General features: G+C 36.1%; 1 protein-coding gene across 2 annotated transcripts in view; it reads left to right on the top strand.

Moving 5' to 3' along the window:
• The window catches only part of MNAT1 (MNAT1 component of CDK activating kinase), a 235,133-nt gene that overhangs the window by 50,182 nt on the left and 157,099 nt on the right, over nt 1-27,852 (top strand). For both annotated transcript variants that reach the window (XM_032134753.2, XM_058429795.1), the window contains exons 2-5: nt 9,988-10,140; nt 11,853-11,926; nt 22,433-22,536; nt 26,045-26,185. In XM_032134753.2, coding sequence (XP_031990644.1) covers nt 9,988-10,140; nt 11,853-11,926; nt 22,433-22,536; nt 26,045-26,185 — 472 coding nt within the window. The remainder of the gene's footprint in view (nt 1-9,987; nt 10,141-11,852; nt 11,927-22,432; nt 22,537-26,044; nt 26,186-27,852) is intronic.

The raw sequence follows: 27,852 nt of genomic DNA, 5'->3' as shown, positions 1-27,852 counted from the left end.
GTCGCCCAGGCTGGAATGCAGTGGCACAATCTCGGCTCACTGCAAGCTCCGCCTCCCGGGTTCACGCCATTCTCCTGCCTCAGCCTCTCCGAGCAGCTGGGACTACAGGCGCCCGCCACCACGCCCGGCCAATTTTTTGTATTTTTAGCAGAGACGGGGTTTCACCGTGGTCTCGATCTCCTGACCTCGTGATCCGCCCGCCTCGGCCTCCCAAAGTGCTGGGATTACAAGCGTGAGCCACCGCGCCCGGCCGTTAGTAACTTTTATAATTTTAAAAGTTATTGATGACCCTCAAGACCTCTTATTTATGAAAGTTATATCTGTTAACATTTATCATATTAGGAATTAAAATTTGGAAACTTTGAAATATTTATTCATCAAAAATTATAAACCTATTACATGTTACCACAAACTATATTTTTATGAAATGTAACTATATTTTCCAAAACAAAAACATTTTGTGAGATGAGTAGCATTGTTTTACATTTTTGCAAATCTTTTTAAAATGCTTGGCTTAAGAGAAGAAAACTAGATTCTCACATCTGCTTCTGTGTTGAGTCTGTCGTATGTTTTGGTTGAAATAAATAAAGACTATCTGGCATCTATAGATACCTATTTGGAAAAGGGAGAAACATTTTAATAATAGCCTTTTCAGGTAATTGCTGACATTCTTTTTGGACATACTTAGGTACGTGTATTTTTAGCTCCTTTGAATCATGGTGGAAGTAAAGACATACCTTATTTAGTGCAGGACCTGCATTAATGGAAATCAGAGTATTAGTTGAATTTGCCCTTCCTTTCCCCGAAGTAGAATTATAGTAAAGGTCTCTGTGGAGATGCTAGCTTGGTTTAGTGGGACATCATTCTTTCAAGTCTCCAAAGTCCTGAATGCTCCTGTGGCCATGATGCTTTCCCTTATTACTCGTATACAGACATACCTCAGAGATATTGCTGGTTTGGTTTCTGACCACCACAGTAAAGCAAATATCATAATAAAACAAATAGCACAATAAAGTGACTAGCACAATAAAGTGTGTCACACAAACTTTTTGGTTTCTTAGTGCATATAAAAGTTATGTTTACACTATACTGTAGTATATTAAGTGTACAATATAAATATGACTAAAAAACAGTGTGCATACCTTAATTAAAATATACTTTACTGCTAAAAATTGCTAACAATCATCTGAGCCTTCAAAAGTGACTATAATCTTTTTGCTGGTAGAAGGTCTTGCCCAGATGTTGATGGCTCCTGACTAATCAGGGTGGTGATTGCTGAAGGTTGGGGTGGCCTTGATGATTTCTTAAAATGAGACAACAATGAAGTTTGTTGCATCTATTGACTCTTCCTTTCATGAAAGATTTCCCTGGAGCATGTGATGCTGTTTGATAACATTTACTTACTGGAAAATTTCTCTCAAAATTGGAATCAATTCTCAAACCTTGCCACACTTTATCAACTAACTGTATATGTTATTTCTGAATCTCTTGTCATTTCAACAGTGTTCCCAGCATCTTCACCAGGAGTAGATTCCATCTCAAGAATCATCCCTAAGAAGCCAAAACTCATTTGTTCAAGTTTGATCATGAGATTGCAGCAATTCAGTCACATCTTCAGGCTCCACTTCTAATTCTAGTTCTCTTGCTGTTTCTGCCATATCTGCAGTTACTTTCTCCACTGAGGTCAGACCCTGAAAGTCATCTGTGAGGATTGGAATCAACTTCTTCCAAATGCTTTTTAATGTTAATATTTTTTATCTTTTCTCATGAATCACACGTGTTCTTAATGGCATCTAGAATCCTTTCAAAAAGGTTTTGAATTTGCTTTGCCCAGATCTATCAGAGGAATCATTGTCTGTAGCAGCTACAGCATTATGACATGTATTACTTAAATAACAAGACTTCAATGTCAAAATTACTCCTTGACCCATGGGCTTTTGAATGGATGTTGCGTTAGCAGGCATGAAAACAACATTCATGTCCTTGCACATATCCATCAGAGGTCTTAGGTGACCGGATTCATTGTCAATGAGCAGTAACATTTTGGAAGGAGTCTTTTTTTCTGAGCAATAGGTCTCAACAGTGGGTTCAAATATTAAGCAAACCATGCTGTAAATAGATGTGCCATCATTCAGGCTTTATTCTTCCATTTATAGAGCACAGGCAGTATAGATTTAGCATAATATTTAAGGGCTTTATGATTTTTCAAAATGACAAATGAACATTGATTTCAATTTAGTCATCAGCTGCACTAGCTCCTGAAATGACAGCCTTGCCTTTGAAGCTTTGAAACCAGGAATTGGCTTCTCCTCTGTAGCTATGGAAGTCCTAGACGGCATCTTCCAATAGAAGGATGTTTCATCTGCATTGAAAAGTCTGTTTCTCAGTGTAGCCACCTTCATCATTATCTTAGATAGATATTATGGATAACTTGCTGAAGCCTCCATATCAGCACTTGCTGCTTCACCTTGCACTTTTATGTTATGGAAACAGCATCTTTCCTTGAATTTTGTGAACCAACCTCTGCTAGCTTCAGACTTTTCTTATGCAACTTCCTCACCTTTCTCAGTCACCACAGGATTGAAGAGAGTTAGGGATTAGGATCTGGATTAGGTTTTGGTTTAAGGGAATGTTGTGGCTGGTTTGATCTTTTATCCAGACCACTGAAACTTTCTCTGTATAAACGATAAGACTGTTTTGCTTTCTTAACGTTGTGTGTCATTGGCGCAGTGCTTTTAATTTCCTTTGAGGACTTTTCCTTTGCATTCATGACTTGGCTAACTGGTGCAGTTGGCCTAGGTTTTGGACTATCTCAGCTTATGACACACCCTCCTCAGGAAGCTTGGTCATTTCTGTCTTTTGATTTAAAGTGAGAAACCTGTGACTGTTTTTTTCACTTGAACACCTAAGAGTCCATTGTAGGGTTATTAATTGGCCTAATTTAAATATTGTTGTGTCTCAAGGAATGGGAGGTCTGAGAAGAGGGAGAGAGTTGGAGGAACAGTTGGTGAAGCAGTTGGAGTACATACAACATTTATTAAGTTTATATGTGGGTGCTTTTCATGGTATCCTGAAACAATTAAAATGGTAACACCAAAGATCACTGACCACATAGCACCATGTCAGATATAACTATAATGAAAATGTTTGAAATATTGTGAGGATTACCAAAATGTGAAACAGAGACATGAAGTAAGCACATGCTGTTGGAAAAATGGCGCCGATAGACTCATTCCATGGCAGCGTTGCCACAAATCTTGAATTTGTAGAAAATGAAATATCTGCAAAGCCCAGTAAGGCAATTCGCAATAAAATGAGGCATGCCTGTAATTGTCAGTTCTCCCAGTCTGCAGTATTATTTCTGAAGCCCTTCATAAAGTTAGACAGACTTTTCCCTCCAGTTTCTAACTTAGCTTTTACCTTGTTCCTCAACCATATCCCTGAAGGGGCTTTGAACCTCTAATGTCTTAAATCTTAACATCCAGCACCATCACATGCACACCCTTTTTAGCTATCAGGATGAAACTATTCATCAGTGGCAGAAAGAATGGCTACAGAATAGTCCACATATTTCAGAAAATGTTCTTGGCTTAGAGCATTTGGAGTATGATGTGTCATTAACACATGCTGGCTAGGAGTATGTAGTATAATTTGTTGAGCTGTTGCTCATTGGCTGAAAGCTTATGATAGTATTCAAAGTATGCTTTTGTAATAGAGTTACTTCTTTTTCTTTTTTTTTCTGTTTTCACCATAGTATATGAATGTTTATGCACAAAGTTGGTGTATCTGACACAGAAGAATATTGGTTTTGAGTATGTTGAGTTTGAGGTAACTTGTGGGATATCAAAGAGTAATTGTGTAATAGGCAGTGTGTAATAGGAATTTAGGAGAGATTTTTAGGCTAGAAATAGATACTTAGGATGATTATTTTCATAGGTCCTTATAAAAATTGTAAGAATAAGATTGAAGGAGAAAGTGTAGAGTATGAAGAGGACTGTAAAAGGAAAATAAATCTTGGGACCCCCAAAATCACTGAGCTAAAGGGAAAAGTCAAGCTGGGAACTGCTTAGTGCAAACCTGCCTCCCATTCTATTGAAAGTCATTCCTCTGAGGCTCATCTGAGACAAATGAATCTCTGATTGCTTCCTCTGCCCTATTGTTTATGTAAAAATGCAGTTTCACTGAGCCAGACTAAATTGTGTATTCAGTGGAAGGCTGATCAAGGACTCAAAAGAATCCAACCTTTTGTCTCTCATCTACTTCTAACCTGGAAGCCCCCACTTCGACTTGTCCCACCTTACTGGACCAAACTGATGTATATCTTACACACAGTGATTATTAATATAAAATGTATATCATGATTATCAATATAAAATGTATAAAAGCAAGCTGTACTCGACCACTTTGGGAACATGTCATCAGGACCTCCTGAGGGTGTGTCCTTAACTTTGGCAAAATAAACTTCCTAAATTGACTGAGTCCTGTCTCAGATATATGGGATTCACAGGGTAATGGTGAATTCTTACTAGTTATATGATTTTAAGCCAGTTATTCGACTTCTCCATGCTTAATGCCCTCATCTATGTAGTAAGGAAAATAATATCTACATCATATCGCAAAAGCCCTAATGAATGTTATTTTCTTTCTACGTTCCTTCATATATTTCCAGCCTCTTTCTAGAAAATATTTATAGTGTTATTCCATAAAGGATTTAAATTTGGCTTAGGAGTTTTCTGGCAAAGGGGCAAAAAGGAAAACTGGATAGATTCCATGGTCCTTGCTGTCTGTCAGGAGGATACAAACCCATTTGTTTGAAAGTATGTTTTTCTGGCACAGCTTTATTTAATTATTAACTCTTTCCTTTTCCCTTGAGTACAAATATTTGTTTTTACACAGCTCCGTTTTTCTGGCTCAGAATGGACTTAAATATACTATTTGAATTTGTACCTTATATTATTTGCTTGTTAGTTGAAAATTGCTATGCTGAATGATAATAGCCAACAGAAGACTGATTAGACATTAATTTTGAGTTCTAAGATAATGAAAAAATGGGTAAACATGCTTTTTAAAATTTTGAGGGCAATATCTTTTTTTTTTTTTTTTTTTCTTCTGAGAGTCTACTATCTCTTCGTAATGTTTTAATACCTGCTCCCAGGCCATCACTTCTCTACCTGTGGATGAATTCTTTTGCTTCATATTCCAAAAGCACTTCGTTGAGGTAGTTTATAAATTTTTTCTCAGGATTTGGAATACATAGATTCTGAGTTCCCTTTTAGGTATCAAGTGATTCATAGCAATTTAGCCTAAAGGTATGAAAGGACTGATGAGGAAATTTAACAGCAAATATTCCAAAGTTTAAATTGAGAATGCCACATAAGTAAATGTAACACATTCCTATTTTAGTTGCTGAGATAAATGAGAAATGATTATCGTAGACAAAGTTAACTGGATCCCATGGCTAATTGGCTTGAAGTCCATGTATGCAAATAAGTCTCTACTTTTATTAAGATTGTATACCCCTTCTATCAAAAGTTATTCGTTTTGAGGTCATAAGTTTTTTAAAATTACAAATATCTGGGCTTTAAGAATATCTCAAACCTTTTTAAGGTGAAGATTTCAATTGGTTACTTTCTGGGGACCAAAACTTGTAGAATATTCTTTTAAAATTTCAGTTTAGTTCCTGCTTGAAAGCTGATATCGTCAACTCATGGTGGAGGTTAGGAAGGAGAGAAAAATAAGAAAATGTCTAATATTTTATTCATCTTTTTTGGGCCAGTTTAGTTGAAAACCCTAACCATCACATATAAATAGTTTATTTGGGAAAAATGTATTTTGATTTCCAAGCAGCTAATTTGTAAGCAAACTATTGGAACAAAGTCTATTTATAAATTGACTGCCTTTTCTAAAATGCACCAGGTGTTATTTTTTTCGTGTGTTTTCCGTGAATCCTTTAACGCATTTCATTATTGGATGTTGATAATATTTTAATTAACTGGTGATCATTTAGGTCATTTCTACCTCTAAAATTTCTATGATTCAGTTAGAGCAGAGATTTTTGTCAAATGATTTAGTTGAATTAAGGTTTCTAAATTTTTAATGTTCAAAGATATGGCACTTCAATCAATATTTTTTTTGTATAGACAAGTTAGGTTTATTTTGGAAGGAAAATTTTTTTAAATTAATATCCTGCTTCTTTCTTACATAATTTAGTACACATGGGCTTAAGGAAGAATTTATTGTAAAAATAAAATTTTTCTTTAACAATGTTATTACTTGTTTTTTAGCTTGCAAGACCATAGGTTTCTGTTTCATTTTTAAAAGCCAAGGAGCTAATGAAGAATGGAAAGTGCTGATGAAACTAGGTTACTTCACAGAAAGTCTTAAGTATAGAGTTTTTGACAAACTATGAATAATTTTTTTAAGCCAGTATGTTTTAATAATATTTGAAATTCTACATGGAATATAGTTGTTCTTTAAAAAGTAAAGCGAACAATTGACTAAAATTTTGACGAGAATATTCTTGATAAAATAAAATCTGCTAAAAATAAGTCATTCAGAGAGAAAAAGGATGAGCACCATTCTGATTTTTAAAAACAAAAACCATAAAAATGTTTTTGGAAATGGATAATGACTGAAAATTTGGGCTTCTTCAGCAGATTTTTCTGTTTTCTGCAGAATGTAAAGTTTTATTTGAAAAAATTCCTAGCACTCCTAGAGGCAAAAGATTGCCCATATACTGCTGTTTTGGTTGCTCTGTTGCCAGATAAAATGAACTAGCAATTATCAACTACTACTACTTCTTCTTCTTCTTTTTTTTTGTTTTTTTGAAACAGGGTCTCGCTCTGTCGCCCAGACTGGAGTTCACTGGCATGATCACAGCACACTGCAGCCTCTACCTCCTGGGCTTGGGTGATCCTCCATCTCAGCCTCCTAAGTAGCTGGGACTACAAGCGTGTGCCACCATGCCCGGCTAATTTTTTGTTTTTTTTTTTTGTTGTTGTTTTTTGTTTGTTTGTTTGTAGGAACAAGGTTTTGCCATGTTGCCCAGGCCAGTCTCAAACTCCTGGGCTCAAGTGACCTGCCTGCCTTGGCCTCCCAAAATGATGGGATTACATGTGTGAGCCACTGCACCCAGCCTATTTCTCCTGTTCTTTATTTTATTTATTTATTTATTTTTGGATATAGGTCTTGCTTTGTCACGCAGGCTGGAGTGCAGTGGCTGATCACAGCTGACAGTAACCTTGAACTCCTGGGCTCAAGTGATTGTCCTGCCTCAGCCTCCTGAGTAGCTAGGATTACAGGCATGTACCACCACATCTGGCTAATTTTTTTTTAATTTTTATATTTTGTAGAGGGAGGGATCTAGCCATGTTGTCTAGGCTGGTCTTATATTCTTGGCCTCAAGCTATCTTCCTGCTTTGCCCTCCCAAAGCACTGGGATTATAGGCGTGAGCAACCACGCCTGGCCTGTTCTTTTTTTAATGTTTAGTTTTTATATATATATTTTGTAAATATGTAGAAAAAGATGTGGCCACACAAACACTAAACTCAACAGTAGCATATTACCCATGGGAAGTGAGATACAGAACACAGTGAAGTAGAACTTTGAATTATTTTTCTATATAATTCTATATTTTATAAGCTTTAAAGAAAAATATTCTTTTCACAGTTAAAATTAGAAATGGAAAATGTTACATAGGAAAATAAACTGCAATAAAAAATTTTAATACTGTTTAAATTATTATGACAAGGCAGATTATAAAAAGTGGAGATGTACAACTGATTTTGGAAACAATATATTATGTCTAATATACAATATGACTTTTAGAAATATTAATGTTCTATATTACCTTGCTGACTAAACTATTGATTGAGTCTAATCTCCAAGACCTTGAGATATATAATGTTATTTATGGCTCTGTAATTTTGAATATTTTGGATAGCTGCTTGCTTATAAATATCTTTAGTTAGTATAGTTATAAAGTGTGTCTGTTTTCACCTTCCATGGATGGGTTTAATTTCCTCTAACCACAGAGAATAGTGGAAATGCACCATTCTGAAACTTCCTAAGTCCAAAGTGGTTTATCTGGGGTTTAGTTGATCTTGCTAATGACACTATGAACTTTGGAATTTTTCCCTGTTACTTTTTAGTGACACTATTAAGATAGAGATATAGGCCAGGAGTGGTGGCTCTTGCCTATAATCCCAGAACCTTGGGAGGTCAAGGCAGGAGGATCGCTTGAGCCCAGGAGTTTGAGACCAGCCTGAGCAACATAGGGAGTCTCAGTCTCTACAAAAAAATAAAAAAATGAGCAGAGCGTGACGGTGTGTGCTTGTTATCCCAGCTACTGAGGAGGCTGATGTGGGAAGATTGCCTGAATCTGGGAGGGCAAGGCTGCAGAGAGCTGTGATAACTTCACTGCATTCTCGAAAAAAAAAAAAAAAAAAATATATATATATATATATATATATACATATGTGTATGTGTGTATATATATGTGTGTGTGTATATATATATATAAAGATCAATGTTAGTATTTTACTAATAACCTTAAAAATTCTTATTTTTCTTATTACTTTTCTTATTTAGCTTATTCTGTAAGTTAAATACACACTTGGAAGAAATCAACTCTTCTCTATTCATTAGAATTTCTCTTTTTCCCTTTGTCTTGTGTTCATTTTTTTGTTCTGTGAAGTTTATTTAGTGAGTACTTAGTGTTAGGCACTGCGGATAGAGAACAAGATAGGCAACATTCTGTCCTTATGAAATATACTGTACTTCCTTGTCTAGGAGACAGAACACAGAAATAAATAAGATGATGTCAGATATTGCTAACAAAAGGAGTGATTAGGACTGTGTGGCCCTAACACATATGGAGTTGGGCAAGATTACACCTGGAGGACTACAAATGTTTAAATATTTATCAAAACATTTGAATATTTAAAAGTTATAAATCAAGCCACATCCTTGGACCAGCCTGATTTCCTACACAGCATGTTGAGTTGCCAGCAGCCTATACCCTCAAGACTCAGAGGCTAAAGGAACTGCCCTCTCCTCCCATCCTTGTAACCTGCCTGACTGAGTGGTAGTATGGATCTGTTGGGGTAGGGCAGGGATGATTGGGGTGGTACCTAGACCCATCTAAAACAGTATATTAACAGATCCCGCCAAGTCCCCAGGAATCTGGTTATAGAGAGGTTTGCCTCTCCAGTTCATTGTTTTTTCAACTCAAGTCTTCTAGGAAGTTGTAAGCCCTTCTTAATGTTGCACTACCAGAAAAGGGGATGCAGGTATCTGGGAAACCTGGCTTGCCTGGGAATTCAGTTTGCTTTATTTGGGGCAACGAACTTTAACTGAATAAAGCTTTTATAAGCAGCCACTCTTTCTGGGATTTCTCATGGCAGAAGTTGTGTTCATTTTCCCACACATACTGGAGCACTCAAAGTTCTTTATCCTCTGGCCAGTGGGGCCTCATTCAACTAGCACCTCTTTCTTGTAATTGTCACTTGCTCAGTTGATTGCTGAACTTTCAAAAGACATTCTTACAAGGAAAGGAAGAAAAAAACATCTATTTTAGTGCTTGGGATATACAGGGCTCTCTAAAGAGCAGGCCACTGGCAGAGGCTTCTCTTGCCCAGGTCTATGGATGATATTGGGACTGGGGATGGAGGTGACCATACACTAGCCTTTTACATGCTCTTTGACTTCTCCCTATCCTGCTCTTCTTCCTAGTCTCTCACTCAATTTATTTTAATTTATAAATTTGTTTGATCTGTAAAACTAAACTGGTATCACTTGGGATACCTATATCTGAAAAGTAAGCTCCAAATGAAAATGAACATTTTCCAGAAAGTTTTTTGGTAAGATTTTAAATAAGTGACTAGTTTTCAAGTCTCACTCTCCTTATCCCATAGGGGCAAACTATTCAGATGTGTTGTAGATTTGAACATTGGCTTAAATGTTATGTTTTATTTCTGTCCTTACAGCTGTGAAAGTTGTGTAGATTTACTGTTTGTGAGAGGAGCTGGAAACTGCCCTGAGTGTGGTACTCCGCTCAGAAAGAGCAACTTCAGGGTACAACTCTTTGAAGATCCCACTGTTGACAAGGAGGTTGAGATCAGGAAAAAAGTGCTAAAGATGTAAGTATTCCTGCTCAAATGATTCAGTCAACAAAGAGGACTTTAACAATTAGGTCAATAATTGATTATTATTTGCTCATAAATGTGGACAGATTAGCAAGTAAATAACTATAAATTCATTTAAATTCTTAGAGAACTGAGTAATATGATTTATCTTTGTTAAAGAAGAGCCTCTTGATTGATGGCTTCATTATTCATTTGTATTTGTTTTTTGATTAATAAACATGTATTGAGTACCTACTATGTATTGAGTACCTACTATGTGTAAACACTACTACTATGTGTAAACATGTTATGCATGTTAAGCAGTAGTTATGAAGTGATGAGTAAAACAGCTATGAACTCTGTCCTCACGAGACTTACCATACAGTAGCATAGGATAGCAAAAAGACAAAAAACAGGTAAACCAAAACAAATGTTATTTGTTATAGACTGAGAATAGTGCTATATAGTTAGCGACTCAGTGTTGCTGTGGTCAATGTCAGGTGTAGGCTGAGGAGGTAACATTAAGTTGAAGTTTGAAGGCTATTAGAGAAAATCACATGTTAGCTATAGTTTATTTTGGCTTGTATATTTTTGTGTATATATACATACACACATGGGCATAGTATATATATGTGTGTATATATGTGTATATATACCTATATATTATTAATCTGTCTTTTTCATTTACAATTTAGGTTTTACTCTTTACTCTTTGTTAATAGTTTTGGGTTTCCTTTTATCCATTCTTTTATTATGAGAAATAATTGATATGTTTATTTTTATTTTTGATGGTATACATTTCAACCCAGGTAACCAGTGTTTTAGCAGCATCCTTCTAGGTACATAACCAATGATACTTTATCAATGCCCCTAGCGGCTCTTTTATTGTTTGTATAACTTCTGCAAGGTAGTCTCTTAGATTTTGATCTTTCATTGTTAATTCCTTGCAATTTACTGATTCTTCACAGGTACAATATTTACAGATTTTCTTGATCTAGTATTTTTTAGACTATGTCATGAAAAATGGAGGAGTCACTTCAATTTTTTGTGTTTTGGAAATTAGTGAATCCCTTAGAAGTAAATAATACCATAATTTCCAATGTTATGCCTTGCTTAAGCTCATTTTCCAATCTTTCAAGCTCCCAATTTATCTTTCCCTGAAGTCTTAACAAGGATTTTGCATATTGTACCATTTTCTCCTGATCCTACTTCTTCTCTGTAGTCATAAGAATTTAAGAATTGCATTTTTGGCCTGGTTACAAACCTGGTGTCAAGAAAAACAGTGTTTTAGGCTGGGCGCAGTGGCTCACGCTTGTAATCCCAGCACTTTGGGAGGCCGAGGTGGGCGGATCACTTGAGGTCAGAGTTTGAGACCAGCCTGGCCAACATGGTGAAGTCCCATCTCTACTAAATACAAAAAAACATTAAGTGGATGTGGTGGTGTGTGCCTGTAATAATCCCAGCTACTCGGGAGGCTGAGGCAGGAGAATTGCTTGAACCAGGGAGGTGGAGGTAGCAGTGAGCCAAGATTGTGCCACTGCACTCCAGCCTGGACAACAGAGCAAGACTCCATCTCAAAAAATAAAAATAAAAAAATAGAGAACGATGTTTTACACAGTAAGCAATTCTTTTCCATGTATCATATATGAATTAGGTAAGAACAGCGAACCAGTTAGATAATATTAAAAGCAATGATATGTAATATGTAGATTTCTTTTTTCTTAAAGATACAATAAAAGGGAAGAAGATTTTCCTAGTCTAAGAGAATACAATGACTTCTTGGAAGAAGTGGAAGAAATTGGTACGTTTTTAATTTGATGTATGCTAGCCTATAAGACCATGTGCTTTTATCTTTTAAATGCTTAGAACATCTCACATAAAAACCTCTTAACGGGTTTTGTTGTGATAGCTAACATTTACCTAATTACTTTCTTTTGCACTTGAGTCATGTTTGTCAAATTGAAGGCATACTTAAGTAAAGAACCTGTTTAATATTGTCTTTTAGGAGAAATATGTTTAATAGAGGTAGTAACACTTTATAGCTGGGGAGGAAGACTATATGGGTACATGCATCTGTATGTTGATAACGTTTTAGAGTAGTTTAAATGAATGGAAAGCATATTCTAATTTTTCAAAAATGGGGTTCCTATTAACCATATTTATAGTGACTAAAGCCATATGTTTATCATTATTTGTGCTTCTGTGGATATAGTAGTCTTAAAGTACTTTGAAGCAGTTGACTGTTGATGTGGCATTCTATTAATCAGTATTATTCTGGAATCAGAGGTTGGAGTAATCTTTGTGCCTTTTCTTTCTGATGTGTTTAGTCAAAAGGAAGATTTTATCAAGAAAAAATGATTTCAGTTTTCTTAAAATTTCAGAGATGTTAAAAACTTTGGAAGTTGTTATATATTGATTTAAAAAATAATGCTGCTTTTTAAACTTGCAACAATTATTACTAAGTGCGGGTTGGAAATGACACAAAGGTTATATACTGTGAACATTAGAATGAGACTATGAGGATCAAACAGCAATCATTTTTCTTTCAAACTTGATAGGTAACTGTACTCAATATTTACTATTAAAAATAAGATAATAATAAAATGGATCATTCTTCAGAAGATTTATATATGGTAAACTTAAAAATTCACATTCCTGAGGAATAATAAATATTCTAATTCTTTTAATTTCTTTACTAGAAAATCCAGAAAATCTTTTTGTTTCAACTGTTGTCTGAAACTTTTCTCATATGTCTAAGTTCATTTGTTATGCCATAGTAAAAGCACGTGGAAAACATAATTTAGGGTTTCTCTGGGATCTTTCAGTGCCATAAGAGCCACTGCTTTTCCATTCTGCATGTACTCATTGCGCTTTGTATGTTAACTTAGCCATCATGAGTGACTATGAATTTTAGCTGAAAAGATGGTAGAATTGGGAGTGACAAGGCAAAGTGGAAAAGTTAGAATGTAGACTGAGAAGAAAAACCAGAAAGGAATCTACGAGAACTGGGCAAGTATGAAGGTATGTAAAAATCTGGCTCTACATAGATACTAAGTATAGGGCAAGCTGTTGGATAGCAATTGAGAAGAAAAGTAGCTTATATATATTCTAAAAGGTAATGTGATTAGTCAAAAGTCTGGTCAAGCAATAAAGGGAAAGGAGATTATAGGTGTTACAGTACAAGTTGAATACATGGTCACAATTACAAGCAGGCAGTCAGGATAACTAAAAGAAACTGATGTACAGAGAAGGTGAGGAATACGTTTAGGGGATGAACTACAAGGAGATCTTGATTCTGGGATTAAGATTCTGACTGAGCTATGATTAAAAACTATATATATATACACACACACACACTGTGTGTGTGTGTGTGTGTGTGTGTGTGTATATATATATATATATATATCTTGCTCCAAGATAAAGTAATTTGAAGGTATGGACAACATGGGGCCCATAATTGGTACTAGAATTGATAGGCAAGAGCAAGTCTGGATATTAGGGGTATACAACATGTAATGCTTTCTTTACCAAAATATAGAAGCTGTGGCTCAGACCATTTAATTTGAAAGTGATTCTGCTATTATGTATATTCATGAAGGACTGTCTTCAGTTGCAGTATCGGGAAACTCTCTTAAGCAACCTCCACGTAATTGTCTCATTGAAGTAACTGTCATTCCCCAGTTCTTCCATAAAATGTACTCACTGATACCCACAGCATAATGAATGCATTGTGAATGCCGTCAATCTTCTTATGCCAGTTGTACTTGTTATTGTAGTTATGTAGTTATGTAATTAAATACATATTTAATATTATATGTAATTTAAATATTTAAAGTGTGTAAGGTTGGGGAAAAAATTGTAAAACTCTAGAAGGATTCTGCTTCTCAGGTTTTTAAGTCACTTCTTAAAAAATGGAAATTGGCCAGGTGCAGTGACTCACACCTGTAATCACAGCACTCTGGGAGGCCAAGGCAAGAGGATTGCTTGAGCCCAGGAGTTTGATACCAGCCTGGACAACATAATGAGATCTATCTCTACCAAAATTTTAAAAAGTAGCTGGGTGTAGTGGCACATGTTTGTAGTCCCAGCTACTTGGGAGGCTGAGGTGGATCGCTGAAGTCTAGGAGTCCAAGGCTACAGTGAACCATGGTTGCGCCACTGCACTCCAACCTAGGCAACAGAGCATGCCCATGTCTCAAAAAACCAAAAAAACAGAAAACAAAAAAGGAAACTGAACGATATAGATGACAATTATGGCCTATATAAGGAAGAAGCAAAACTCTAAAAACTAGAATTTGCTGTATGTCATTAAGTTAGAGAATGACTATATACTTCCTATATATGTTTTAAGTTAAAGTATTTGAAGAGAGAGACAGGTGTATGTGTGTGTTTCTCTCCTTTAACAGACTTATTTAAATAGTCAACTATAAATCCTCATCGTGTTGATTAAAGAGTGGTTCTACTCTATTTAAAGATATTGATGATTTTTGGGAAGTAACCTCTTGGATTTATAGTTTATTTTCTGAACTTCAGTTCAATTCAGCAAGTTTTTAAATTATGTTATGTGAACTGCTTTATGGATGGGGATATGTGGTATTTGCCCTCAATAAGCTCAGACTCTAAAGGGGGAGATAATTATGTTAACTAATAACTATAATGTAATGTGATAAGTCTTATAAATAGGCATTTATAAAATGCTATGGGAATACAGATAAAGCAATTAACCTAGCACTGGGAAATAGAGAGATGGTTTGGTGAAGTTCAGGGAAGAGATGACATGTGAGTTTGATCTTGAAAGAAGAAGAAGAGTTAACCAGATAGAAAGGGCTTGGAAAAACATTTGTAATAAAAGAAAAAGGCACTGAGATAGAAAAATGTTGAGCATGTTGGAGAATGAGCAAGTAGTCTGTTATAGGTAGGTAAAACATGAGGGATGACTAAAAATGAGGCCTGAAAAACAGGCTGGATTAAGGAGGCCTTAGTACCATAGACAACAAAAGCAAAAATAGACAAATGGGATTTATCAAACTAAAATACTTCCTCACAGCAAAGGAAACAACAGAGTGAAGAAGTAATCTACAGAGTGGGAGAAAATATTTGCAAGCCAGAAATCTGATAAAGGGTTAATCTCCAAAATATATAAGGAACTCAACTCAGTAGCAAGAAAATACTTGATTAAAAAATGGGCAAAGGACCTGAGTAGACATTTCTCAAAAGAAGACATACGTGTGGTATATGAAAATGTGCTCAACACCACTAATCATCAGAGAAATGCAAATTAAAATCACAATGAGATATCATTTCACATCTGTTAGAATGGGTATTACCAAAAGATGAGATAAGTGTTGATGAGGATGTGGAGAAAAGGGAATCCTTGTATGCTGTTGGTGGGAATGTAAATTAGTACAGCCATTTTGGAGAACAGTATGGAAGTTCCTCAAATACTAAAAACAGAACTACCATATGATCCAGTAATCCCACTTATGGGTCTATAACCTACAGCCCTATTCACAGTAGCTAAGATATGGAATCAACCTAAGTGTCCATCATTGGATGAATGGATAAAGAAAATGTGGTACATATGCACCATGGAATCCTTCAGCCTTAAAAAAGAAGGTAATTCTGTAATATGCAACAACATGGATCAACCTGGAGGACATTATGCTAAGTCAGTCACAGAAATAAGTCAGTCACAGAAAGACAAATATAGCATGGTCTCACTTATATCTGGAATCTAAAAGAGTTGAACTTGGAGAAGTAAAGAGTAGAATGGCGGTTACCAGAGGCTGTGGGATGGATGGTGGGTGGGGAAAGGGGAGCTGTATGGAGTTAATCAGGTAAACATTGGAGAATAGGCAGTATTTTTTATTATTTTGTTGGCTAAAGGATATGAAATTTCAATTAGGAGGAATAAGTTTTTGAGGTCTATTGCACAGCATGGTGACTATAATTAATAATAATGTATTGTATATTTCAAAATTGTGAAAAGAGTAGATTTTCAATGTCCTCGCTACAAAAAATAAGCATGTCAGGTGATGGATATGTTAATTAATTAGATAAAATAGTTCCACAGTGAATACATATATCAAAACATCACATTGTACTCCATAGATATATACAATTATTGTTTGTTAACTGAAAAAAAAAGAGGGCTTTGTAAACTGGGCTGTCAGTTAAGATTTTATCTTGTAGCTAAGAGGAGATACTAAAGAGTGAGAAATGACTTTTCAAGGGGCCATTACAGTAATTTGGATGAGAAATAATGAAGGCTTGGAGTAGATAGTCACAGTGGGGATAGATAAAGAGGATATTTTAGACATAGAATATTCAAGTGGTTGATTTGATGTAGGAAGTGTGTTAGAGTAGGCAAGGACAAATTCAAATATTATGACCCGACCCCATGCAGTTGTATGGTGTTAATCAGGTAAACACGGGAGAATAGGCAGTATTTTCTATTATTTTGTTTTGTTGGGTGAAGCATTTGCAGAAATGAGAGATAAAGTGAAAACTTTAGTTTTAGACCTTTTAAGTTTTGTTAGAGTGTGGCTCCACCACTTAGTTGTATGGCATTGTTCTGTTTTTCATCATATAAATTAAACTTCTTTGTTTTTTTTTGAGACGGAGTTTCACTCTGTCGCCCAGGCTGGAGTATAGTGGCACGATCTCGGCTCACTGCATCCTCCGCCTCCCGGGTTTAAGCAATTATCTGCCTCAGCCTTCCGAGTAGCTGGGATTACTGGCGCCCACTACCACGCCTGGCTAATTTTTTTTTTTTTGTATTTTTAGTAGAAACGGGGTTTCACCATCTTGGCCAGGCTGATCTTGAACTCCTGACCTTGTGATCCACCCGCCTTGGCCTCCCAAAGTGCTGGGATTACAGGCATGAGCCACCGCACCCAGCCAAAACTTCCTTTAAAAATCTTGTTTCAATAGCTTTCTATTTTGTGTTTTATTCATACTTTTAAAGATAGATGTCTGCGATATCTGTATTATTTGTGTTAATCAGAAGTATAAACTGTTAATTTAATGGACATTTACTAAGTACCAGACTGAGCTGTACACACATTATCTCATGTAATTTTTGAAACTCTTAAGAGACAGGCATTTTTATTCCTATTTTGCATCTGGAGAAGAGGCACAGAGAGCTTAAGTATTGTGCCCAAGATTGCATTGCTAGTAAAGAATGGAGCCAAATTGTAAATATAGGATTTTCTTACTTTCTGAGTCTAGAACATGAAGTTCTATGGAATTATTAGAGATGACAGAAAAAAGGTAGGTTGGGGCCGTATTTTGAAGGATATTAAAGACATTTGAACTCGATCTTATAGGTAGAAGGGTGCTGTTGAAGATAAACGTTTAAATCTGGAGTAAGAGAACTAGAATTATTAGGGTGCCTCAGGGTCAGTGTTTGAGGATTCATAAATTGGAGATTGAGATAATTTTGTTGAATAAATTTCATTATGAATCTTTTGAATATGAATATAAAAATGAAAACATTATAATTTTGAATAATAGCATCAAACATTTTCAATAGAAGGGGCACACATGAAGATGGACTTTCTTATGGCATTAACAATAGGCTCTTTTCTGTGGTTATGACAATCTATACATAAAATTCTTGTTCCTTATGGCTCCGGGGATTATCTCAAAGGTTTATTCTTAGTTTCATAATGAACAGATTATTCTTTTGGTGCAAAACAGATTATTCTTTTGGTGCAGAGAATACTTATCTTAAAAGGGTGAGAAAGTCCTAAGGGCTTTAATTATAAATTCTGGATGTCAAAAAGACTTCAAAATTGTACATGAATAACATTAAATCTTTCAGAAAATACAATAGGCTTTTTGTTTGCTTTTAATACTTGACTAAAGGCAGGTCAACATCTAAGCTAAACCAGTAAACAGATAAAGGGTCAAATGATTGTTATAGCAAATTAGCTTCTATTCCTTTTTCTTCACGGCTGTTGTACCAACCTGATTCATTGGGTATGAATGAGACCTGCTTCATCTGAAAACTTTTAAAAATAGTAATTCACTTTTATGGTTCTTTTCTTACTTTTTAAAGGAAGAGATTTGTATTATCTGATTATGATTTGCATTTATTATTGCTGTTATCTTTGCTTCTAAATTAAAATATGAAACAAATTATTTTACTTTTTTTGGAATTCATAAAGTTTTCTTTTTTAAATTTTTATTTATTCATTTATTTTTTAGAGATAGGGTCTCACTCTGTCTCCCAGGCTAAAGTGCAGTGGTACCATCATAGCTCACTGTAGCCTGAAACTCCTGGGCTCAAATGATCATTCTGCTTCTACCTCCCAAGTAGCTAGGACTACAGGTGTGTGCCACCACACTTGGTTAAGTTTTTAATTTTATTTTTTTGGTAGAGATCGGGCCTCATTATGTTGACCAGGCTGGTCTCAAACTCCTGGCCTCAAGTGATCCAGAACTCATAAAGTTTTTGATAAGCATAAAAGAAATTGTTTATATAAAAACAGATTAATTTCACCTAGAATTTAAGTTTACCTATTTCTGGGCTCTATTTAATGGAAAAGTTAAAATCAGTAGTATACTGTCTAGTTTGCTAATCAACAGTGTTTTTTAAACTGTTTTAAAATGTCTTTTGCATACTAGTAGAGCTCTACATGGGATATCAATTTGACTGCTTACTTTTCAGTAGATTCATACCATAAGAAACCAAGATAATTTAGTCCTGTCCTTTTGAACCTTCCTCCTTTGCCATGTTCAAATCTGTAATTATAAAGATTATTTTAATTAAATCTATAATTATAAAAGTAATTATAAATGTTGGGTATTAGTTTATTTTTTTCTCTCATGATAATTCAACAAGTATTTCTTGAGCCCATACCAGATGAGAAGTTTTTTCTTTTTTTCTTTTTTTATAAAAGTAGACTTTTTTTTTAGTGTTTTAGATTCACAGCAAAATTGAGCAAAAAGTATAGAGAGTTCCTATATACCTCTTCCCTCTACATGTGCACAGTGCACAGCCTCCCCCACTATTAACATCCTGCACCAGAGTGGTACATTGTTACAATCAATGAACCTACATTGATACATCATTATTACACAAAGTCTGTAGTTTAGGATTCATTTTTGGTGCTGTACACCCTATGAGTTTTGACAAACGTATAATAATGTGTATCTACCATTATATCACACAGAGTCATTTTAACTGTCCTAAAAATCCTCTGTGTTTTTCTGTGTGTTTATTCCTCCCTACCCCAACCCCTGACAAACACTGTTTTTAGTTTTTATACTTTTGACTTTTCCAGAATGTTATATAGTTGGAATCATACAGTATGTAGCCTTTTCAGATTGGCTTCTTTCACTTAGCAATATGTATTTAAAAGCTCCTCTGTGTCTTGGCTTTATAGCTGATTTCTTTTTAGTGCTGAATACTACTACTTTTTTTTTTAATCTGCTGAAGGATGTCTTGGTTGCTTCCAAGTTTTTGCAATGATTAATAAAGCTGTAACCATTCATGTGTGGGTTTTTGTGTGAACATATGTTTTCAGTTCATTCGGATAAATACCTAGGTGCTTGATTGCCAGATTATGTGATAGAGTATGTTTAGTTTTGTTAGAAACTAGGAAGCTGTCTTCCAAAGTGGCTATACCATTTCGCATTCCCACCAGCAAGGAACGAGAGTCCCTGTTGCTCCAGATCTGTACCAGCATTTTATGTTGTCATTGGAGTTTTGCCATTCTAATAGGAGTGCATTAGAAGTAGTGGAAGTGATAATAAAGATGAATCAGACCTAGAAACTGCCCTCAAGGAACATTCTAATAGGTCAGACAAGATGTGCACATTGAAATAATTATACAGGGTAGAAAGTGGGTAAATGCCAGTAGAACGATATTAGACAATGTATTGTAAGCATTCAGGGATGGAGAGATTGTAACTGCACAGTGTCTCATAAGGAGGAGCTGGTCATTAAAATGGGTATAGAAGGGTGAGTCATATGTGGATATTCACTGTTGTTCTGGGTTGAGGTTGGTACTGAGATGAGCCCTATGGGTAGGGAACAGTTTAATCACAGGTATGGAAATGGGAAAGTGTAGGGGCATACAAATGCAGAGGACTGCTAGGTAGCAGTGGTTTTCAGGCATTGAGAGAAATGACACAACTAGTTTTGTAGGCGTTGTAGATAAAAGTTCAGGTTTGGGGCGGGCGCGGTGGCTCACGCTTGTAATCTCAGCACTTTGGGAGGCCGAGGCGGGCGGATCACGAGGTCAGGAGATTGAGACCACGGTGAAACCCCGTCTCTACTAAAAATAAAAATAAAAAAATTAGCCGGGCGTGGTGGCGGGTGCCTGTAGTCCCAGCTACTCGAGAGGCTGAGGCAGGAGAATGGCGTGAACCCGGGAGGCGGAGCTTGCAGTGAGCCGAGATTGCGCCACTGCACTCCAGCCTGGGCGACAGAGCAAGACTATGTCTCAAAAAAAAAAAAAAAAAAAAAAAAAAAAAGTTCAGGTTTGGAATCAGATAGCCTGGGTTAATGGCTGGACATGGTGGCTCACGCCAGTAATCCCAGCTCTTTGGGAGGCCAATGCGGGTGGATCACTTGAAGCCAGGAACTCAAGACCAGCCTGGCCAACATGGTGAAACCCTGTCTCTACTGAAATATACAAAAATTAGCCAGGCATGGTGGTGCATGTCTGTAATCCAAGCTACTTGGGAGGCTAAGGTTGGATCTGGTAGATGTTGAGGATGGTGAGAGTTGTGAAAGATCATTGGATTTGGTTGCTTAGAGGATGGCCTATTAAATACAAGGGGTAGATTGTGAGTGGTTGGTAAAGATAGTGGAATCACCATTTTAACTAAGGATCAGAGGTACGTTTTTGAGATTGCTGCTTGTCTGGAGCCTCCCTCTGACTGTTTTGTGTCAGAACTAGAGTGTGATTTATGAAGATTGTCCCACATTGCATCCTAGCCAGACTCCCTGACTTATTTTCTTTCCCACTTTATGTTAAAAAACTGGAGAAGTTGCTAGAGGATAATTGCTTCTCATTTTCTCTCAATTCTTCCAGATTTAAAATTGCGTATGATAAAACTGAATAGACTTTTGCCTTTATACCTAAATGAGCCTGGATTTTCAACAGTGATTATGATAAATTGATGTTCTGAAATAAGTTGGCCTTTTGAGAAGAAAAAAATGAAATTATAGATCAAACTGGTCATTTGAGTCTGTTTGATGGCTTTGCTCAACAAAACAAGCAACTCTGCATTGGTCCTCCAGTGTTACTTTTCAACTCTTATAAGCTATTAAAGGAAAGAGTGAGATGGGGAAGCAATCTGTAGAAACGCAAGGGATAGAGCAGAGTTATTTAGGGTAGATCTGTCTTGTTTGTAGGACAAGAAGCAGGAAGCAGTGGTAAGTTATTAGAGAAGGGGTGGAAGGGCTAATAATGGATGTAGAAAGATTACAAGGGAAGCTAAAGGAGGCTTGAATTGAATTATGGAACAGGAGAGTCTTACTGATATGGATTCCTCCATATGAGTTTATATATAGCAAGAAGGTCTTTTTTTAATTGTTCAGAGTATTATAGTCACTTTGATTTACATATGGAAAATTAGAAGGGAATATGGCATTCATAATTCAAATTATTTTGAGTTGGAATTATAACAAGAGAGTTCTAATTTACAGAAAATTTAGTAGTATCTAAACATATCTCAGTGGTTCTCTTAAGAAATTCTTTTAGTTTAAGTTTTGGTGCCAGTTTATCCTTTATTTTTCTTCTTAAGTTCCAACTCTTTTATTTCATACGTTTCTAGAGCTAGACTACAAGGGAAGTAATTCAAGCCTGTGTGTACTCATGTTGGAGACAATTGGAATGGGGATAAAACCTGTTTTTTGTTTGATTTAAATTATACAAATATATGATTTTTTAACTCTTTTTTAAAATTCTGACTCTTGTAGTAGATTCCAGACTTACTCTTTATATTAAAAAATTTTAAACAATTTTTTTTTGCTTTTAAAGCTAGAGAGGGGACTATAAAAATCAGATCTAATTAAGTGTGGCAAGCACATATCTTAGGTTTTCTGGAGTGATCCTGACATTTAGGTATTTTGTGAGAGTCAGACAGTCTGTCGTTGTATTTGACTTGGAAAACACGGTTGCCGTAACTAGAGCTAGTCTCTAAAATAAGTAGGTGATTAAAAGGTCACAAATAGAGCTATAAAGAATGACAACCTAACAAATGAGTCACTGTGATATTTGTTTTTTATTGTCTACTCAAGATTTATATTAAAAATGTTTTTCATGTCATTGTTTCCTTTCTAATGCAGTTTTCAACTTGACCAACAATGTGGATTTGGACAACACCAAAAAGAAAATGGAGATATACCAGAAGGAAAACAAAGATGTTATTCAGAAAAATAAATTAAAGCTGGTCGGTTGCTAAGTATTTTCTTCTTCTTTTGTCTTAGAAACAAATGTTTCCACATGATACTTTAAAAAGACATCTTCCTTTAAACCAGTTACATTTATAAAAAATTTAGCTGAAATTTAGACCAGAAATATGAATATATGCTGTATAGGTATGTAGGTAGGCAGGCACACATTACTATAGCAAAAACCACTTTGACAGCATTATGTTAGACTGTGCTTTCTTAAGGAAATGGATCCATAAGATAGGTGATTATTAACGCTAGTTTTACCTGCCCGTATAATCTTCTGGTAAGTGAGCATTTGGACAGTAGTCACAAAACAATGGAGGCTCATTTTAATCCTTGGACATTAATTTCTCTAAAGGAGGGAGCAAACCCAGACAGACGTTGATGGAGCTACCAAGAGGGAGATAAAACAAAGACACTATTTATTAGAAGCTAAAATGAATTCATGATTAGATCAGAGGAACACATTTGTAAACTAAGGTTAACTTTGGTTTCTCAATTAGTTACCTTTTTTGTTTTACCGAAATGGTAACATTGCTAGATATAAATATGATTTTGGTTTGTTTTAGTTGATCTCATGTTGAAGTTTGTTTTGAAAATATCTCAGGAGTCATTATTATTATATGTATTAAAATGTATTCTATAAAGAAAAAAGAATTGTATGCATGCAAAGGAGCAATTGTCTAATTTATACACTTCAGCTATCATTTCTATAGTACAGTTTGGCTTTCTAGTTGTAGGGGAAAGCAGAGGTAATTACGTTTGAGATACTTTATCAGGATTTTGTAATAATCAGTAAAAAGGATACACGTATATTTGGATCACATAGCTTATATTTTCATTTTGTATTTAGAAGAGACTTCCTCCTTATAGTGTTATAGTGCTTTATATCAGCATTTCTTTCCTGCTGTAAAACTCTCAATGAATTGATACTACATTTTCATTCCATTCATACCTAGCCTAGCTTTCTTTTAAAAGTATCTTATTTCTGAGAGCATCAGTATGTCATTAATGTTACTCTCTTTGCCTAGTAACCTTCTCTGGGAACATCAGAATATACATGCAAAATAGGTATGCGTAGGTAAAATGTTTCATTAACCCCAAGTGTTGGGATTACAGATGTGAGCCACCACTTTTATCAAAGCCTTTTCCTGCATGTATTGATATGATTATGTGATTTTAATTCTTTATTTTGTTAATGTATATTAATTGATTTTGTATGTCAAACTGTCTTTCCATCCCAAGGATAATTCCCGCTGGGTTATGTTTTATGATCCTTTTAATGTGCAGTTGGATTCAGTTTATAAGTATTTTGTTGAGGATTTTTGCATTTTTGTTCATCAGGGATATTGGCTTGCAGTTTTCTTTCCTTGTGGTACCTTTGTCTGGTTTTAGTATCAGGGTAATAATGCTGGCTTCATAAAATGAGTTTGGAAGTGTCTCCCTCTTCAATTTTTTAGGAAGGTTTGAGAAGGATTGATATTAATTCTTCTTTAAATGTTTGGCAGAATTCACCACTGCAGCTTTTTCTCTGTTAGGAGGTGTGATTACTGATTCAGTGTCCATACTAGTTCTAGGTCTTTTCAGATTTCCTGTTTATTCATAATTTGGTCTTGGTAGGTTGTATGTTTCTAGGAATTTGTCCATTTCTTCTAGATTAACTGAAGTGTATAAGTGTTGGTGTATAATTGTTCATAGTAGTCGCTTACGATCCTTTTATTTCTGTGGCATCAGTTGTAATGTCTCCTCTTTCATTTCTGATTTTGAGTCTTCTCTCTCTTTCATAGTCTTGCAAAGAGTTTGTCAATTTTATATTTTGAAAAAAACTTAATTTTGTTGATTTTTTTCCCTTCTTTTTCTGTTTTCTATTTCATTTATTTTTGCTCTAATCTTTGTTATTTATTTTAATACTTCATTCTGCTAACTTTGAGCTCAGTTCGTTATTAAATTTCTAGGTCCTTGAGATGTAAAGCCAGGTTGTTATTTGAGATCTTTCTTCTCTTTTAAAGTAAGTGTTTATCACAAGAAACTTCCTTCTTAGTACTGCTTTTTCTGTATCCCTTAAGTTTTGGTATGCTATGTTTTTGTTTGTGTTTGTCCTGAGGTATTTTCTAATTTCCTTTTTGATTTCTTCTTTGACCCAATGATTATTTGAGTGTATTGTTTAATTTTCACATATGTGCATATTTGTGAATTTTCCAGTTTTCCTTCTGCTATTGATTCCTGGTTTTATTCCATTGTGGTCAGGAAAGATACTTGGTATGATTTCAGTCTTCTTAAATTTGTTAAGACTTGTTTTGTGACCTAACTTGTGACCTATCCTGTAGAAAGTTCTGTGTGTGCTTGGGAAGATTGTGTGTTCCGCTGCTGTTGAGTAGAATGTTCCGCTGCTGTTGAGTAGAATGTTGAGTAGAATTATAAAGTTGTTTAAGACTCCTATTTCCTTATTGATCTTCTTTCTGAAAGTTCCATCCATTATTGAATGTGAGTTAAGTCTCCTGCTATTACTATATTGCTGTCTGTTTCTCCCTTCAGTTGTCAATGTTTGCTTTACATATTTAGTTGTTTATAATTGTTATATCTTTCTATATGTTGATCCTTTTATCATTATATAATGTTCTTTGTTTCTTTTGACAGTTTTTTAATTAAAGTCTATTTCATCTCTTATTATGTTCTTCGTTTCAGTGAATGGTGCCAGCATTCATCCAAGTGTTCAATCCATATTTGGTCAGTCTTTATATTCTGTTGATGATCACTCATCATTTTTAAGTCTCATCCCCACTCTAATTAGATTATTACTTTACTTAGGGCTCTTATTTCTATTCTTTCTTTTTTTTTTGAAACGGAATCTCGCCTTGTTGCCCAGGCTGGAGTGCAATGGTGTGAACTTGGCTCACTGCAACCTTCATCTCCTGGGTTCAAGCGATTCTCCTGCCTCAGCCTCCTGAGTAGCTGGGATTACAGGCATGTGCCACCATGCCTGGCTAATTTTTTGTATCTTTAGTAGAGACAGGTTTCACCATGTTGGCCAAGCTGGTCTTGAACTCCTGACCTTGTGATCCACCCGCCTTGGCCTCCCAAAGTGCTGGGATTACAGGTGTGAGCCGCTGCGTAGGGCTCTTATTTCTTATCTGGGTTATTTGAATATACTTCTAACTAGTCCTCCTGTTGTCAGTCTTGAACCCAATTGATCTTTATGTATACCTTACTGCCTCTAGTCATCTTTCTAAACTCATCCCTCAAATTCCCTCAATATGTTCCCAGTGGCCTTAGTATAGCAAAATTCCACTAGTATGGTATAACAGAATAGTTGTTATCTTTAGTAGTAACATGTCTACATGAAATAAAGTAAATTCTATTTCCTTCAATACGGAATTGCTACATCATTAAATAATAAGTGACTAGCGTGTTTTATGCTTCCAATAAAGAAAGTATTAGAGTATGGTATATGATTGCTCTTGGTTCCTAAATTTATTCCATGCCATATATAAATTTTTGTTTTAGACTCGAGAACAGGAAGAACTGGAAGAAGCTTTAGAAGTGGAACGACAGGAAAATGAACAAAGAAGATTATTTATACAAAAAGAAGAACAACTGCAGCAGATTCTAAAAAGGAAGAATAAGCAGGCTTTTTTAGATGAGCTGGTGTGTATTAATGCTAATTGTGATTGTAAAAAACATTCTTCAGGATTTACCTTTCCTAGTAGGCTGGATGATGGCATTTAAAGGGCATTTCCACAGTGTTTGTAATCTGGTTCACCTTTAGTTTTGTTGGTTATGTATTGATATCAGTGTATTTATTGCTGAGTAAGAGGTTGCCCCCCACCCACACCGAAGAATATGTTTTTATGCTCACAATTCTGTGGGTTAGGAATTTAAGTGGTTCTTTTGGGCTTTTCTGCTTCCCTAATGTATTCTCAGGACACCTCTCCATGTGGTTTTGATAGCGACAGGAGGCAGCCAAATGCCTAGGCAGATAGGGATGGGTACCCGGAGAAACCCCATCTCCATGTTGAAGACAGTTTAATACCTGAAAGCCATGCTACAAGTTAAATCCTTGGACCAGATTGAGAACTTGTCTTCCTGTTTGGTGTGCTTTCCTCTGATTGATCCCCACTCTTCACCTATTTTATGTATATCTACCCTTTCCTAATTGGTTTTCTACACTGTCATGCCCACCTTTGAGTAGTGTCTTCACTTCAACCTTTTTTGCATACTCATAAGCTAATTCAGCACATTGTCCTCATCCTGTGCCTATAAAGACCCCAGACTCAGTAAGTAGAGGAAGAGACAACCTGACTTCGGGGAAGACGACCTGCTCTTCCTGTCCCCTCTCCAGCTCCCCTCTCTGCTAAGAGCTGTTTTCATTGCTCAATAAAATTATCGCCTTCATCATCTTTTAACCATCCCTGTGACCTCATTCTTCTTGGATGCCAGACAAGAGCTTGGGACCCACCGAGTGTGGGTACCCAGAAAGGCTGTCACACCGGCACTTTGCCCTTCCTGGTGGAGAGCAGCTGCCCCAGGCGACAAGGCCAGAAGCCAACTGAGCTGCTAACACACTGTCGTCTGATGGCAGAACTAAAGGAGCACTATAACACCTCCCCTGGGGCTTTGGGGTTGTGGGCACCCTCACCTGGGCACTGCCATGTTCCCCTTGAGGCAACATGCCTGGTCTGGCTGTGGGACCCACATAGAGTTTGCTTCTGTGTCCATACCTGGGGCAGATGGCTGGGTCCTGCACTTGCTTGCTTGTGCCTGGTCTGACTGCGGGCCCCATGCAAAACTTGTTCCTGTATTGGTGCTTGGAGCAGCCGGCTAGATCTGCGCTGACTCACCCACGTGCTCCCTCCCACATGGGGTTGAGTGCAGTGGGTCTAGTAGAGGGGAGTCCTTACCGTGAATCTAGTGAAGGGGCTGACTACGTCAGAAACTGCATCAATTTCTGTAACAGTGTGATTGTACTTCTCACATGTCGGCTCAGGGTTACAAGAGAGAATATTCCAAGAATAAGGAAGTAGAAGATGCTAACATTTTAGGACTTGGGCTAGGAAACTGGCACAGCATTGATTCCACCATATTAGTAAAAGAGCCCACTCGGTTACGAAGGGAATGGATATAGATCTCACCTCCTAATGGGAGTGTGATGGCCATCTTTAGTCCACACAGTATGTACTGGGGAAAACTGTTTTTCTAGAATTTGGCATAATATAAATTCATTTGGGATACTCAGTCTCTATCCCAATGTGAGTTTAGTGATAAGAATTATGAAAATGACTTTCATTTTCCCATTGTAATTTGTCTTACCCTTA

Source organism: Hylobates moloch, unplaced genomic scaffold, assembly GCF_009828535.3.
Source record: "Hylobates moloch isolate HMO894 unplaced genomic scaffold, HMol_V3 SCAFFOLD_16, whole genome shotgun sequence".
Classification (NCBI taxonomy): Eukaryota; Metazoa; Chordata; class Mammalia; order Primates; family Hylobatidae; genus Hylobates; species Hylobates moloch.
The sequence above is the reverse complement of the archived record's forward strand: the minus strand, read 5'-3'. Positions and strand labels throughout refer to the sequence as shown.